Below are 16,304 nucleotides of genomic sequence, written 5' to 3' on the forward strand. Positions count from 1 at the left end.
CTATTATAATTGCTAAAAAACATTTTGAATAAATAAGATTCATTTCATTCTGTCTTGTAGCAAATGTTGTTATAATTTATCGGCGTTTAATCGTTTGTTTCTGCGCTAACTAGCGTTTCTACGGCATCCCCTCCGTCAGGCTGAAAATAATATAAATGTTTATATTTTGACGACTGGTTTGGCCTAGTGACCCTGCCTGTGAAGCCGATGGTCCTGGGTTCGAATCCCGGTAAGGCCATTTATTTGTGTGATGAGCACAGATATTTGTTCCCGAGTCTTGGGTGTTTTCTATGTATTTGTATATTATTTATATACAAGGTGTTCACGAGGAAACCGAAAGATTTTTACCACGCTTTTCTGAGGCCAAAAGAAGGAAAAAATGTAATAAGTTTAGGTCAAATTTGCAAAAAAAAATTTTTTGTTTTATTTTTTATAATGTACATAAAAAGTAAATATTATTGGTAAACATCACTTAAAACGGGCTTTTACTTTTTTTCCGTATAACCTAGTTTTTACAAAGTGTTACTTGTCAAGTTGTCACTTTTTGACATATATCAATAAGGATACTTAGACCAAACTTGACTACGTCCCATAGTGACAACATCGCTATCAAAAATGTGTTTTGCACTATGTAACAATAAAAACTTGTTTTTTTTTATTGGTATTAATTCTGAAACCAGTTGAATTACAGAAAAGTTTATAGGACATTTTAGTATTTAAATATGATCAGGAATATGCCGTTAAAATTATTCGGTTTCCTCATGTTACACCGTATATATCGTTGTTCGAGTACCCGCAACACAAGCCTTCTTGAGCTTACTGTGGGACTTAAGTCAATCTGTATCCTATAATATTTATTATTTATTTCTTTCTTTCCTAGACTCGACAGGCTATCCTTTTAATTCCATTAATTCCAAGATGTTTTTGGTTCTCTTCCCTTCCCTGAGTATTTGAAAAGAAACCGCGGGAAAAACAAAACACCCTCCATTTTTTCATTGCTAGAAAAAGGTTATCTATGGTACTGCTATGAAGCTTACGCTTATCCGCTTCCGCTATACAATTTAGACTACGTTTTCATTAACCTTTTGCTTGCCCGGTGTTTTGAAAAAATAATTATAGTCCAAAGAATATAATACTCACTACTTTAGTCTAACAAGTCGATTTTGCCAGTACTAAAAGACGGCAAATTATAAAATGAAGAGTCGCACTACTTTTCTACTGATATATTTGTTTGCTTGACTACCCTTACTACACGGCCGGAAACGAGACTTTCGACCAAATTGTATTGCGCCCCTACCAAGGTCAGATGGTAATCTTGCATTGTCGTAAAAGTCGTAACAGACTGTCTCACCGCGACCTTGGTGCGCCGCAAACATAATTGAGAGTGAGAAAGAGGTCGCGATGCGGTGCGGTAGTCTGTTATGGCTTTAAGCCTAAAAGCGCTTTAGAATTTCATTATAATGGATTCGTTCCAGCGCACGAAAGGAAAATGACTGTTGATAATTGTGTGATTTACCTGCATATCAGCAACTGTCAAAGGCGGTCCGTCTTCCCTGAGAACGGTCTCCCCGTCTAGCTTTTTCAAGCTGGGCAGCCTTCTGGCGGCCTCGGCACGCCACGCCTCCAGCTCGCACCCGTCGTACAAAGGATTACCAACGAAAAGCAAGTCTTCTAGTAGAGGAAGTTCCTAATAAAATATAATAAATCAGGGTCTAAAACAGATTTCCGGTAACAGTTGTTGGTGGCGCCAGGTGGCGCTTGATGCAGTTTTAGCAGTGTGTGTCCATATTGTTTACCAACTAAACAAAAAATTGATTCCTGAATATTCTGATAAATGTTTATGGCGGATGTATTAGTATGCCCAATATGTGGGTAACGTATCACATTTAGATTTACCTGCAGTTTGTTAAATTCGCTCCACTCTTTCACCAAGTTGTTACTCATGTACAGAACCTTCAGGTTTCTCAATACATTGATTCCTTTTAATTTCTCTATTAAGTTGTAAGACACCCAAAGTTCTTCAAGTGTGTCCCCTATACACTCCTGGAAAACATATTTATAAATTTTATAATGCATAATATGTTTTGAAAGTAATTGTTTGTCTGGATCCACATTGGCACAGAAAGTACTGTACTGCCAATATGCTTAAAGTAAAGGGGTGCTGTCCACAACTGTTGGCACCACGGTATTTAATTATTCGCATTCGTTCGTATTTCACTCGGGGGTTTCTTTGTGTGTTATTGAATTTACTTCCCACCATTGTATCGCAAATATCTACCCATTCTTCGTTTTGAAAGACCTACCTTGCCCTGACATATAAAATATTTTTCTTATTTGTAGGGTATTTATTTACTTACCATACCGGCAAATGATTTTATATAGTTTCTTCCTAAAGAAAGGACACGAAGCTTTTTCAAACTATTTAACCCAGAAACTTTCTCAATCATATTCGTTGAGAGGCTCAACTTTCTGAAAGATATTATTTAATTTTGATTATGCAACGTATTATAAATAAAAAAATATAGTCTGACGTGTGAGTACCAATTTGTTAGTAGAAAAAATGTATAAAATTAATATTTGGTATGGGAGATAAAGCTTTTGCACGTACATATTTAAGATTTGCCGCCCTTTTCTACTCACAAAATTCGTTTGCCAGACTATAAAAGGCAGACTTAATGCCATAAAGGGCTTTCTCTACCAATCATGTTTAAGGTCACATTGTGTTAATAAAAAAACTTACTCGCAATTGGTTAGGCAAGACAGAGAGTTATCCATTTTTTCTATCGGTGGCCATTGGAAAATCAAACTAACTTCAGTGGCGGTGGCGGCTTGTTGACCTGTCTTTTCTTCCCACCGTTTGATTGCCTCTTTTATAGTGGTCGCTTTAGCAGCCATTTCCAATTTCCAAATAAAAAAATAAATTAACGAGCAATAACATCAGTCATCAGTCTTTCAACCTCCTTAGTTACGACCTACATTGATAAAACAACGAAGGAGGTACCATATGTACCCGTGTATCTGTCCTTTTCGGCTATGTTTTGTCTCGTTTTATCAGTAAGTCAAGTAGAATGATCATTATTATTTATATAACTATTATGAGATTGCAGTTCATCTTTAAATTAATAAACTGTTTTTATTGTTTAAATTTTAATATTTTTAGGCAGCTTTGATAAAATAGGAAGTGTATATGTGAAGATAAAATAGTTCAAGCGGACAGTGGAAACCCACGCTATCTGACGTAACTGCGTCACCTAGCCACGAAATGGCGTCTCTTCTCATTTATTGAGCCACGCCATATTCGTGAATTAGAATTAGAAGGAATTCCGGGATATTTCGTGAAAATATTGCGTATTTTCATAGAAAAATAGTGTTAGCCGCTAAACGTCAGTGTATTTTGACATTTTTGTAAATCGCCATTAAGTTTTTTTTTTAATTTTTACTTTTTCTATTTTCGATTTCTTTTTTTTAATTAAAAAAAAAACAAACGCCAACGCCAATCTATTCCGACAGGCTTTGGATTTCTCCCTTTACGAGGTAAATTCAATGTTTTCTTTGGTGTTACGAGTGCAAGTCGTCCTTTTGTCCATAAAGTTATTTAAATAAGTGAATTTTCTTTAGGTTACTTGCACGAATCGATAAAAGTTTTAACTTTTTCTGTGTCTTTGCCTCCACGCCCAAGCATTTGTAAATAAAAAATAATATTTGTCAATTGCTTGTTCCCGCTGGTTTTTCGAATATATATTTTGATTTTGTATTTTACATTTACAATGATTGTATCATGTAAGTTTCTTATTATTTATCTGAGCGGTTTAACAATCTCAATTTACCTTTAGATGCAGAATCGCGAAGCCTTAGATTGGATAGTGTCATTTGGTTAAGTTATGTTCTCACATTTCAGACCCATTTGCGAGAAGCATGTCTAGTTTAGCTAACCAGCAGAAGACCATTCGGCTGGTTAACGTTGTGCCAGCTCCTAAAATCACAAAGATAAAGGTAAGAAGTACGAAATTCTCATCTCTTTCCCTTCCAAATAGTCCAAATAGAACTGAACTTGTTCTTAAAACTACACTTCTTTTTTGCAGAAAGAAGTAGTGGAGGATGAAGAAGACACAGTGTGCTGTCGGCTGTGTGGCAAATCCTTTGCCAATGAGCGAGCTCTGGGAAACCATGCTCGTATGGAGCATATGGACGCATACGCCAGTGGGGACCCAAATGTGTGGACACAGGAACTGTTTGCTGTGAGTAATAATAATAAATAATAACCGCTCACACCGGTGTTGCTCCTGGTCGTCTTCACAACGGCAGTTTCAGGGGCCCATCTAGTCAGCGGCAAGTCACCACCTGCCTCGATAATGTGTGTTAACATTGTTATGGAAGGTGTCCGGACTTCTTTACAATAGCCCAGTCTCATTGTCCACCCAAACCTCTATCCATAGACCGGTACTGTTCACTTTTTCTATAATAGTCCCCAATGCCTGCTGCCGTTCATGGTTATCTATTGTTGAGACTGTGAATGGGTTCCAGCAGGCATTCTACATGACATTAAAGCTCTCCAAGGGGCGCCTGTAGTTTAGCAGTCCACTACAGTGTCTTCCACCGTATTCTCAAGACAGTTGACTTGATTTTGATGAATGAGTTGTTAATCAATTTGTTTTCTGTTGATTGCGGGTGACATAGACTAAATTTCAACGGCCATTGATAGAGCAAAAGCATAGATGTGTGTGTTGTGCCTATGTGCTATATTTACATATATTTTTTTAAATATTGCAGGGCAAGAAGGCTCGCATCGCAGCAGAGAACCAGCTTATCCAGCAACGCACGGAGCAGATGCTGTCCGTCATGGAGCCCACCAGCCTCACCAGCCTTGCCTCTTCAGATGTCAGCTACATCATTATCAAAGGTTAGTAAATTACAGTGGTGACGCTATAAACATACTAAACTAGTTTGATTAACCGGACCTTAATACCTGTAACATGCTTGATTTCCTATTAGGCCGCTGGTAAATAATACATCCTCATCACCAGAGCTTACAGATTTAACATGTGAATACAACTGACATATGCAGTTCCCCTCCTACACTAATTTGATATGGGTGCAACTATAGGACTGCGAAATTGTGAATTGAATATGTTCCTTCTTATAGTAATAGTAATTTCAGTCGCTTTTCGGTGAAGGAAAACATCGTGAGGAAACCGGACTAATCCCGACAAGGCCTAGTTTCCCCCCTGGGTTGGACGGTCAGATGGCAGTCGCTTTCGTAAAAACTAGTGCCTACGCCAATTCTTGGGATTAGTTGCCAAGCGGACCCCGGGCTCCCATGGAGCCGTGGCAAAATGCCGGGACAACGCGAGGAAGATGATGAATAGTAATTTATTTGCTTTAAATGTAGTACAATTGTGGTGTTACAATGGTTAAATGAGCGTACATTCAGACTTTAATAGGTCATGCAAATTATTTCCTTAAGGTGGTTCGATTTTCATACAAAATTCAATCTGCTTTAATTAAGGCACTACACACTATTACTACACAAATATTTGCTTATTTATCTACTTTCGAATATTCGTTTGCGCTAAATTAATAGAAAAACTTTGTTTCATACAGAAATCATACATAAATCAACGTAATTTTTTCATCAATTTTACGTATGTGTGTGTCACAAATGTCGTGTACAAATACTACAAATACGTTGCGTGCGGCGTTGCCACTCTATGACGTTGGCGACGTTGCCTGGCCGACCTGGCAGGATTTGCAGTGCCGTCATGTTTAGTGCATTTTTATTTGACAGTGTTGACACTGACACATAGGGTCATGTTTATTGTGTCAATTTGTTTGTATAAATTGAAAATGATAGCAACGTCGAAATCAAGTTACAAAAATCATCGGTGTTCTGGTCCGCGAAAATCCAGAAAAATTCACTCAATTGAAGCGGAATTCATGATGGTGAAGTTTCGTAAGGTAGGTACAGTTTCATTCCTTCATTGTACATTGTAATTTTCTCGTGCCGATCTTTTTAGAAAATAATTCTCACTTCTTCCGTAATGGTAGATATAAGCAGTGAACAATACCTATATAATGTAATTATTACTGTTTTGGTTGCCGAATAGTCAATGTGTCACTAACTCTAGGTTTTTTTAGGTATTGTGCAAAATGAAGAGGCATTCTTGGAAATAAAATGTTTTCCTTCATTAGCCAGAAAAAATCAGGACATCCTCACTGCAATAAAGTAAAATAAAACATTTCCTGGTGATGAAAATTATGGAATTTTGTCTATGAATGAAAAACACAATTATTACTAGGTAAGTAAATGATAACTTTATTAGAATCCATATTGTTGCATCATCTTTCTTTCTATAACATTAGAGATTTTGTGCTATCATGATATTATTTTTCTTTCAGGTACAGGGACAACTACTGATAACAAATATGAAAAAATGTTATTTCATTTGTTGTGTGAATCCATCTACACCAACAAGACATCCACTGCTGGACATAGGCCTCCCCAGGGATCTCCACAACGACTGGTCTTGCAAGACCGGCCAAAATATCGAGAAATAAATAATATAAATAAACATGATAAATATCCCGTTTTCTATAATAGTTATAATTAGAAGGCCATGCAATGTTGTTACTCACTGTACCTACTTGAATAAAAAAAATATATAAAAAAAGTTTTAATTTTATTTTACAATTACTACTTTATTATTAGTACATTACGATACAAGTGCGAAAAGTAGGAAATTGGCAACGAGTGGCGATGAATTGAAACACGACCGAAGGAAGTGTTTTAATCGACACGAGTTGCGAATTACCTTTTCGCACGTGTATTGTACCTAGTCGGCTCATAAGTTCTGTCACTGGCCTTTAAAATTTAAATTTGGAACTCCTAAAACAAAAACCGTTCTGCATTTGAATTTCGAATCTTTATTAAATATTTGAGTAGTATAATTTTGCAATTTTCTGTTTTCTTCAACATGGAGTGGACGCTTAAAGATAGCCGTACCGCAATAATTGCACTATATCGTTGTGGTCACTCGCCGACTAAAATTTTTAAGCTACTTGAAAATTTAAAATTCTCTCTAAGATTTGTGTATCGTACCATAGAAAGATACAGTGAGGTCTCTAGTTTAAATGACAAGAAAAGAAGCGGTCGTCCGCGTACAGCTAGGACTCCAGCGGTTGTACAAGCAATTAGGGCACGCATTGCCAGAAATCCCGCTAGGAAACAAAAAGTTATGGCCCTCCAGATGGGTTTGAGCAAAAACACGGTGAAAAGAGTGCTTAATCAAGACCTGAGACTTCGTGCTTATAAACGAAAAACTGGCCATCTTCTCAATGGTCGGCTTAAAGCTTTAAGGCTTAAAAGATCTAAAGCTTTATTGAAGAAGTACGCTAAAAATAAGCACCGTTGTATACTGTTTTCGGACGAGAAAATTTGTGACATAGAAGAAAACTGTAATAAACAAAATGATAGAGTGTACGCTCGCAATAGTAAAGAAGCGTCTAATAGCATTCCCCGTATTCAAAGAGGTCATCACCCTTCATCTGTGATGGTTTGGCTGGGAGTTTCTTATGCGGGCGTCACTAGTATGCATTTTTGTGAGAAAGGAGTAAAAACTAGTGCCAAAGTCTACCAAGACACGGTGTTGACTAATATTGTGAAACCACTATCCCATACGATGTTTCTAAACCAGCATTGGGTTTTCCAGCAGGACTCTGCTCCAGCCCATAAGGCAAAGTCTACACAAGCCTGGCTCGCCTCCAATAAAATCGACTTTATACGGCATGAAGATTGGCCCTCCTCTAGCCCAGATCTTAATCCTTTAGACTATAAAATATGGCAGTATTTAGAGGAAAAGGTGTGCTCAAAACCTCATGCAAATCTAGACTAGCTGAAAAAATCTCTTGCTACGGCAGTGGCCAATATCGACATGAAAGTGGTGCGTGAATCCATTGACGACTGGCCACGAAGACTTCAAGCCTGTGTAGATAATTATGGCGGTCATTTTGAATAAATGTTATACATTTAGATTCTCTAGTTTATAAGCTTTCAAACGCTGTACAAATTATACGGAATAAACTTAAACTTTTGATTTTATTTGATACTATGTATATGACAGAACTTATGAGCCGACTAGGTACAACGTTTTACAGTACATAATTATGGCCCTTTACATTTTCGACATATGCACGTATTGTACTAATTACCGCACTAGGGCGGTAACGTATATGTAGCACCATATGTACTAAAAAGTATTTTACAGTACATATGGTGCAACTTTCTCGCCCTAGTGCGTAAAGAGCACTTTTCATGCATATGTCGAAAGTTTAAAGGGCCATATGTACTGTAAAACGTTGTACGATACACGTGCGAATAGGTAATTCGCAACTCGTGTCGATTTAAAACACTCTCTGCGGTCGTGTTTTAATCTGTCGCCACTCGTCTCGAATTTTCTCTTTTCCGCACTTGTATCGTAAATAACTATTTCAAACTGCAAGGGTACGATGATAGATCTCAATTCAATATAATTTTGCAACATTTGTCATTATTAGGTTATAAATTGTATGGAGATGAAATCTATCATCGTACCCTTCCAGTTTGAAAAATACTATAGAGGCTGGGCAGTAAGGGATTGCTTTACTTGTAGAACTATATTTAGCCCTTTAAAAAAAAACTGATACCTAACACTTACAAACCTGGACTTCCTTGGGCTAGTGCTACTAAGAATCGTCAGTATTCTCCATCCTTTCTGAGTTGGAAGAACCCAAAAAGGTGAGATTTGTGAAAGTCAGGTTTTCAATATATGTGGCGTTTTCAACCAAACGGGTACCTACTTATTGTTGTCATATTTCCATAAAGCTTCAAAATGAAATCAACCTAATCGACAACCGACAATGTGGTACCTTTTAGTTCAAAACGTCACATATTTTTATAAAACGTTATAAACTAATTTATCAATAATACTGAATATCTGGGAGAAAAAGAAAACATAAGTAAAAACTCAAAAATGCTCGTTTTCCCAGAGATAAGACCTATCTAGATCGAACCCCTTACAGCAAATTTCATCGAAATCGTTAGAGCCGTTTCCGATATCACTGAAATATATTTCGGTTATATCGGAATCGGACAAGAATTCGAAGAATAAAAGGTATAAGAAACATAAGATAACACAAAAAGGATAAAAAAAAGTACCCCTGTCGTACCAGTCTCGAACCCGAATCCTCTTGCACGTATTTCCACGAACATACCGCAACGCCATTGCAGCATACTTACACTGCATGAAATTGTCTACTACAAGCATCACGGAAACACTGTTTGCATGTGTGAGTAATAGTAGGAAATAGCATGACAGAAACACTCTGTCGACTTTAAAAGTGTTTTTTGCACTAATTAAGTATTCAATGTTTATTATAATAGTTCAATATTTATGTAAAGAGTGCGCTAAACATACTTTTAAGTATACAGATACCAACACTATTCCACAAAAAAATAAAACCTGAAAATTTGCGAAAGTGACGCCATCTAGCGGGGTTTAAGCTTTGGGTAACCTAGTCGAACCACCTTAATAGCTAAATCTGAACTTATAATTACTATTTAAATATTTAGTTAAATTATTAACGGTAATTACATGTAAACAAATAAGAATAAAAAAGAAACAAAGCAACACAATCGAATTACAATTTAAAAATGGAATTTAAAATAATATAATCAGTATAGTCAGTTATGTATATTTGAAAAATTACTGACATTCATAAAAAGATTTCAATACAGAAGGAGAATAAAACATTAAAATAATATTAGTTCCTATAGGTCTGTGGTTGTATCTAATAATGTTTAACCTTTCGAGACCCGGACCCACCCCGGACCCATATGGCTACCCAGGGAGCCGAAGGGTCTAAAAAGGTTAAAACAACAACAGTTCGTGCTCATCTTTAGAACTCATGTGGCTAATTGAATTGTGGATTTTCTTTTACATGTGTAAAATATATGAGTTTATCGCCAATTAACAGACCAGATTAGCAAGTGTGTGTGTTTTTTTCATCTTTGTATATCATCTCTTTTCATAACAGCGGAAGATCAGGAGCTAGCGGAGACTGCTACCGTCACCAAGCGGCGGAAGGTTGAGAAGGCCAAGGAAAAAGTGGTCGTCATGAGGAAGGAGAAAGAAGCACAGCCCATCACGTGAGTCAGGATTCCATGTAATAGAACGGGGCCTTGCGATGCAGGGAAATGGCCGCGTGAAGCAGCTCGGTCAGTAGACGTGGACGACGTTGAGGACGTTTTCACAGACCGAGCATCTTGTGGCAATTATTTTACTAGGCGGTTTGCTTCGTGTGTTTATGTACTATTTGGAGTATTACGAAGCACTTTATTTATAACCCTGTTGCGGGGTTTTTTAAAGTTTGTAAAATAGATTTCTAAACAGTGGGGAGTATAAACGTTTTGTAATACTTAGGATCTAAAAATTGATTTTTTTTTTAAATACATTTTAGACTAAAAAAACGACCATAGAATAAATTATAAGTAACTTTCCTACTTTAATATATTTTGAAATATTGATCCTAGCAAAAAAGTGTACTGAACCTTTTTTGTAGAAAAAATTATGCAAACTTATCGAATTAAAACTGTCGTGAGACATACTAACATTAAATAACGCTGCTCGCACTATTAGTGCTTGAGAAAGGAGACCTAGGCTCTCCGAAACATGTCGCGCGAGTGAATAAAACAAGTGAGTCTAAACCGTGAAATTATTTAGATTACTTATTTAATAGAACATTTTTTTCTACGGGCCACCGTTTACGAGTTATTTACGAATAACTATAAAAAGGGACACTAAATTGCGTTTTTTGCGTAATGGTACGGAACCTTCGTGCGCGAGTCCGACTCGCACTTGGCCGGTTTTTTTTTACTTTACCAATCCAAGTTGCAAATTCACGTGGTATTACCTCTACTATAGGCTCGTAGCAAATAAATTTTAGCTGATGATAACAATAAAATGTTCCAGTGGTCCATTCGAGTGCCTCCAACCATCGGCGAGCATCTCGGGCGGCACGTGCCACCAGATCTTCTTCTCGTGCTGCGAGTACTCGGCGCACCACCGCGACGAGCACACCCGGAGACGCAAGGGGGTCCGCTGTCAAGTCTGCGAGGCTCCTCTGATGTCTGCCCACAGTTCACCTCATGTTTGCCAGGTATGCCCCGAACCCCTTTAAAAAAATTACCAAAAGTTTCTCTTCTTCTTCCTCGCGTTGTGCCGGCATTTTTGCCTCGGCTCACGGGAGCCTGGGGTCCGCTTGGCAACTAATCCCAAGAATTGGAGTAGGCACTAGTTTTTACAAAAACGACTGCCACCTGACCTTCCAACCCAGAGGGGAAACTAGGTCTTGTTGGGATTAGTCCGGTTTCCTCCCGATGTTCTCCTTCACCGAAAAGCGACTGGTAAATATCAAATGATATTTCGTACATAAGTTCCGAAAAACTCATTGGTACGAGCCGGGGTTTGAACCCGCGGCTTCCGGATTGCAAGTCGCACGCTCTTACCGCTAGCCACCAGCGCTTCTTTCTAAAAGTTTCATAGAAAAAAAATAACGACTAAGAAGGCAGGCAGGCCGAAGGAACATCATGATCATCAATAAAATTTCATCAAAGTATTTTATGTATGTATGAAAATTCCCAGGGTCCGTGGGAAACTAATTATTTGCATTTTTTTACTGTATGGAGTTCATGTCGTTTTATTACTTGTATTTGCATGGCTTCTTTCTGTACATATTAACAAACTAGCGTCCCGCCCCGGTTTCGCACGGATAGTTCAACTAATTACTAATAATTGTTAGTTAGTAAGTAATGTTAGTATTAGTTTTGCATGTATCTCATTTCATTTCATTCAATGTAAGAACTGTAAGATAAGAGACTTACTTTAGTTTAGTTTAGACTTTTAGAGGATACCCCTAAACTTGTAAAATTATCTTAAATCTGTAGAGCGGTCACCACGATACAGGCCTAGCCTAGTGTGGGACCACTGAGCCTGTTGTAATTTTAAAATCTTTCTTTTAATAAACAACTTTTTATTTATTATTTATTTATTTATTTAATTTACACAAAACCTTTACAAATTACATATATATATATATGTATAAACCTTCCTCTTGAATCACTCTATCTATTAAGAAAAACCGCATCAAAATCCGTTGCGTAATTTTAAAGATCTAAGCATACATAGGGGCAGACATACAGACAGCGGAAAGCGACTTTGTTTTATACTATGTAGATATAAAGAACTGATTACTGTAATCGAATTATAAAGCATTCAATTAATAAAAACTATTGAAATCTTTAGGAAATGTGCCATTCTCAACCAAAAGGGTACTTATTGTCGGTCGTCAATAAGGCGCTATTTCCATATAGCTTCAATTTGAAATCAACCTTATCGACAAGCGACAATGTGGTACCTTTTGGTTGAAAATGTCACAAATGTTACATTTATCCTTTCGTCAGACACTATGCCAACATGCTGCTAAGAAAAACAGGGAAACCATATACTTTTAAATAAATAAATAATAAATAAATATTATAGGACATTCTTACACAGATTGACCAAGTCCCACGGTAAGCCCAAGGAGGCTTGTGTTATGGGTACTCAGACAACGATATATATAATATATAAATACATAGAAAACACCCATGACTCAGGAACAAATATCTGTGCTCATCACACAAATAAATGCCCTTACCGGGATTCGAACCCAGGACCATCGGCTTCACAGGCAGGGTAACTACCCCCTAGGCCAGACCGGTCGTCAAATTTTCTCTTAACACATTCACTGCTAACGTTTCCGTAGCGCTACACGCGTAGCCGATCCCAGCGTTTTCCCGCTTTGTAGAGGAGAGCGTCTACGAACAGAGCGGGTTCCTGGCACTGAATGTGTTAATAGAAAGAGTCCCTAAAAAAGACACATGGCACACCAAGAATAAGCGGGCATCTCGCTCGTTTCTGCCCAGAATGTGCAGAATGAGTTGCCTCCTGAGGTATTTCCTTTGTGCTACGACATGGGATTCTTCAAGAAGCGGGTATTTAAGGTTCTCAAGGATCGGCACTGCTTAAGTGGCTCCTGTGATGTTGCTCATGGGCAACGATGACTGCTTCCCAGTCCCAGAAAAAAAAAGAGAATAACTTGTTTACCAGTCTAATTTTAAATTGACTTTTTATTGAAGGTGTGCGGGCAGAACTTTGAGACGATAGACGCGCTGACCGACCACACCAACTCTGCGCACGTCAAGCTCAAGCCATACGAGTGCAACCTCTGCCACAAGCGGTTCACACAACAGGTTAGTCGACAACGAACCCGAAACAGTCAAAACAAAGCCGAAATGTACATATGCATTAGGGTATTTGGAATCAGTATACAAAGTATCATAACAACCGGTGTAGCGGTTATGAAGAAATTAACAAATTACGATTTTTTATTTTGGAGCATACTGTATGTGTTAATAGCTCCTGAGGTAATAAATAGTATGAAACCTTCTTCGACCTTATTGATTATCTTTTTTATTTGTGACATTAATAAGATTCTGACTTTTGACAAATGTCATCATTGCTGCACATTTTCGGACAAATTGTCAAAAACACTGCCAATGATTAATACAGTATGTTTCTTTTTGTTGTCGATCATTGGAATTAATTTTTGTTTGAATTTTTTTTTTTTTATCTTGTTCTAATAAAAAAAAAAATTAACGTTAGAGCATTCCTGAGAAGTAAAACCGACGTGGGATTTCAGGGTTTGCCCAATGGCTAAGGTCACCCTGTATATGTATGTTGCAGGGCGGCGTTGCGCAACACATGCGCATGCACACCGGCGACCGCCCCTTCCCCTGCACCTTCTGCCCTAAAGCCTTCACACAGAAATCAGGTACATTATAAATAATAACACAATAAGGGCTACCGTTTTTGTGCCCACCAGTTGGCGCCACTGTAGATGTAGGTCCAGAAAAACAGATCACAAAATTCTTCTATACTTATTTTTATAAAATCAATACGTTCTAATATACACGAAGGTATTTTTTTCAACCTGTTTAATTTTGCATATATTTTTATTGGCACTTTTTTTAAACCACTATCATTTATTGAGCTATATATATTGTTTACCATGATTAATCAAAGATGGACAAAGTATTACCACAATTATGAATAAGGAGTGAAAATTCCCGATAAAAAAGCTTGAAACCCCCCAAACTTCTATGCATTTGAGATTTTAAGACCTCCACTACACTAGCACTACACACACTATACTAGCGCCCCTAGCGGCGAAATTAAACGCGGTAGCCCTCATTGTGACTATTTTTATTTTCCAGGCACTGTACACTCGCTATCAGAAATATCGGAGCGGCCGAGGTGCGCACAAATATCTGAACACGCCTCTGTCAAGTCCTGCTGTCAAGGCGTTGGTGTGTGTTTAGATATTATTGAGCACCTCGGCCGCTCCGATGTATCTGATGGCGAGTGTACACTTGTTAGCACCAAATTTACCTGTATTTGTGACCTTTGTCACAGAATAAGTATATTATCATACAGAACGGCCACGCACCGCCCCGCCCCGACTCGAGTTACCTCGCCCCGCGACAGAAATCTGGCGGACTTCTGGCGTACTCTCAGTACTATTTTTAAGCAACTTACACTATCCCGCGTGTACAGACGTGCCGTTCACACATAGAAACGCAACTGATTTTTGATGTATAACGTGTCCGCCCTGTGTCTTTGTGAACTATTGAATTAAACCATTTTAAACTCTTAGACGGACAACATGTTTTAAAAATGCGTTCAACCTAATTTTAATTATTTCCAGGCCTAGATCAGCACCTTAGAATTCATACAAAGGAAAAACCCTACCGCTGCGTAATATGCGACAAGAAATTCTGCCAATCCGTCCATCTCAAGCAACACATGCGCACGCACACACACGTGGCGCCCTTCCAATGCGCCATCTGTCAAAAACGCTTCAAACAATCCAGCCATCTCACCTATCACCTGCGGGCACACAACGCTAATGCTGACAAAGAGTTCTATGTTGGTGAGAAGGAAGTCGTAGAGGTAGAAATATCGCAAGATGTCGCTATGTACGCGGAGCTGAAAGAAACGTATATAGTTGGTGATGCGTGGGAACAGAAACAGGAACAGGAACAAGAGGAGGAACAGGAAACTTAGTTGATTTGAGTTTAAAGTTCGTACCTGTTGTACAGTTAATTACTGATTGGAGTATTGAACCTCCTAAATGGTCTTGAGGATTTTACTTTTTGTAAAACGTTAAGAATCTTAATTTTTTCGGTGTATGCCCATTTGTACCCGCGCTACGCATACACGAGGCGGGGACAAATCGGAATGATTTATATGAAAAACCTATTCCCATCTGTTCCCGGCGAAGACAAATGGGAATACACCATTTTTTAGCGAAGACTTTTGCCGGTATTTGTTTTTGCGGTTATAGTGGTATATCATATCACTCAGTAGGGAATTTTCGCGAAATGTTCAGACTAGTGCTGCACTCTAGTGGCAGAACATTGCAGTAATATCCCCTGTTATTCGGGCGTGCTTCGTGCAGTAGTTAGGTTAAGGTACAGCGAGAAATAGTTATTTACGATACAAGTGCGGAAAAGAGGAAATTCGAAACGAGTGGCGATAAATTAAAACACGACCGCAGGGAGTGTTTTAAATCGACACGAGTTGCGAATTACCTTTTCGCACGTGTATCGTACAACGTTTTACAGTACATATGGCCCTTTAAACTTTCGACATATGCACGAAAAGTGCTATTTGACGCACTAGTGCGAGAAAGTAGCACCATATGTACTGTAAAAAATGTTCTGTATTTAGGGATGTGTAACAATGATTTGTGAGCTTCAACCGATTTCGATTTTATTAGACAAAATTCTGTACGTAGTACTATTATCTGTAGTTATATCTATTGGGCCGTAGCAGACATATTAATTGTTTATCTGGTTCATTCTTCAGATTTGTGCCTGCGTTTAAACTCCATCAATCGTACTAGATGTATGAAAAGTTTGACGGTGTTGAGGCTGACCGCAGTCATATAATTTATTAATTATAATTAGTCATATAATTATAATTTGAGAACGACCCATCTATAAACGCCAATCGGAAAAAAAGTCAAGATAAAAAAAAAGAAGAAAAAAAAGTTATGATAGATTCGAATATCGATGTGTCGTCGATAACTACGAAATTGCGAATGGTAAAATTTCTGAGTCATAACTTTCTGTTTGGAAATCTTCCGTAGATGTGAATAAAAAGTGATCA

General features: G+C 38.0%; 2 protein-coding genes across 4 annotated transcripts; one reads left to right on the forward strand and one right to left on the reverse strand.

The window, feature by feature from the left end:
- Positions 1 to 86: 86 nt before the first annotated feature.
- On the reverse strand, positions 87 to 2,910 carry LOC134753230 (dynein axonemal light chain 1-like). Its single transcript, XM_063689031.1, has 5 exons — positions 2,741 to 2,910; positions 2,358 to 2,469; positions 1,897 to 2,043; positions 1,517 to 1,687; positions 87 to 140 (listed from the first exon to the last, which is right to left on the reverse strand). The coding sequence occupies exons 1-5, from the start codon at positions 2,893 to 2,895 to the stop codon at positions 87 to 89; spliced, it is 639 nt and encodes a 212-aa protein (XP_063545101.1). The 5' UTR covers positions 2,896 to 2,910.
- A 293-nt stretch (positions 2,911 to 3,203) lies between these two features.
- LOC134753330 (zinc finger protein 778-like) lies at positions 3,204 to 16,100 on the forward strand. 3 transcript variants are annotated; one of them, XM_063689191.1, is made up of 9 exons: positions 3,204 to 3,534; positions 3,899 to 4,000; positions 4,087 to 4,238; positions 4,771 to 4,900; positions 10,069 to 10,180; positions 11,004 to 11,190; positions 13,211 to 13,324; positions 13,818 to 13,905; positions 14,839 to 16,099. In XM_063689191.1, exons 2-9 carry the CDS (start codon positions 3,916 to 3,918, stop codon positions 15,195 to 15,197), a joined length of 1,227 nt encoding a protein of 408 aa, XP_063545261.1. In that variant the 5' UTR covers positions 3,204 to 3,534; positions 3,899 to 3,915; the 3' UTR covers positions 15,198 to 16,099. The 3 variants fall into 3 exon arrangements, with proteins under 3 accessions (XP_063545261.1, XP_063545262.1, XP_063545260.1); XM_063689192.1 differs by having other exon boundaries at positions 3,899 to 3,993; positions 4,083 to 4,238; positions 14,839 to 16,098; XM_063689190.1 differs by lacking the exon at positions 3,204 to 3,534 and adding an exon at positions 3,553 to 3,780 and having other exon boundaries at positions 3,899 to 3,993; positions 4,083 to 4,238; positions 14,839 to 16,100.
- Positions 16,101 to 16,304: the final 204 nt, after the last annotated feature.

Source organism: Cydia strobilella, chromosome 26 (genome assembly GCF_947568885.1).
Source record: "Cydia strobilella chromosome 26, ilCydStro3.1, whole genome shotgun sequence".
Lineage (NCBI taxonomy): Eukaryota > Metazoa > Arthropoda > Insecta > Lepidoptera > Tortricidae > Cydia > Cydia strobilella.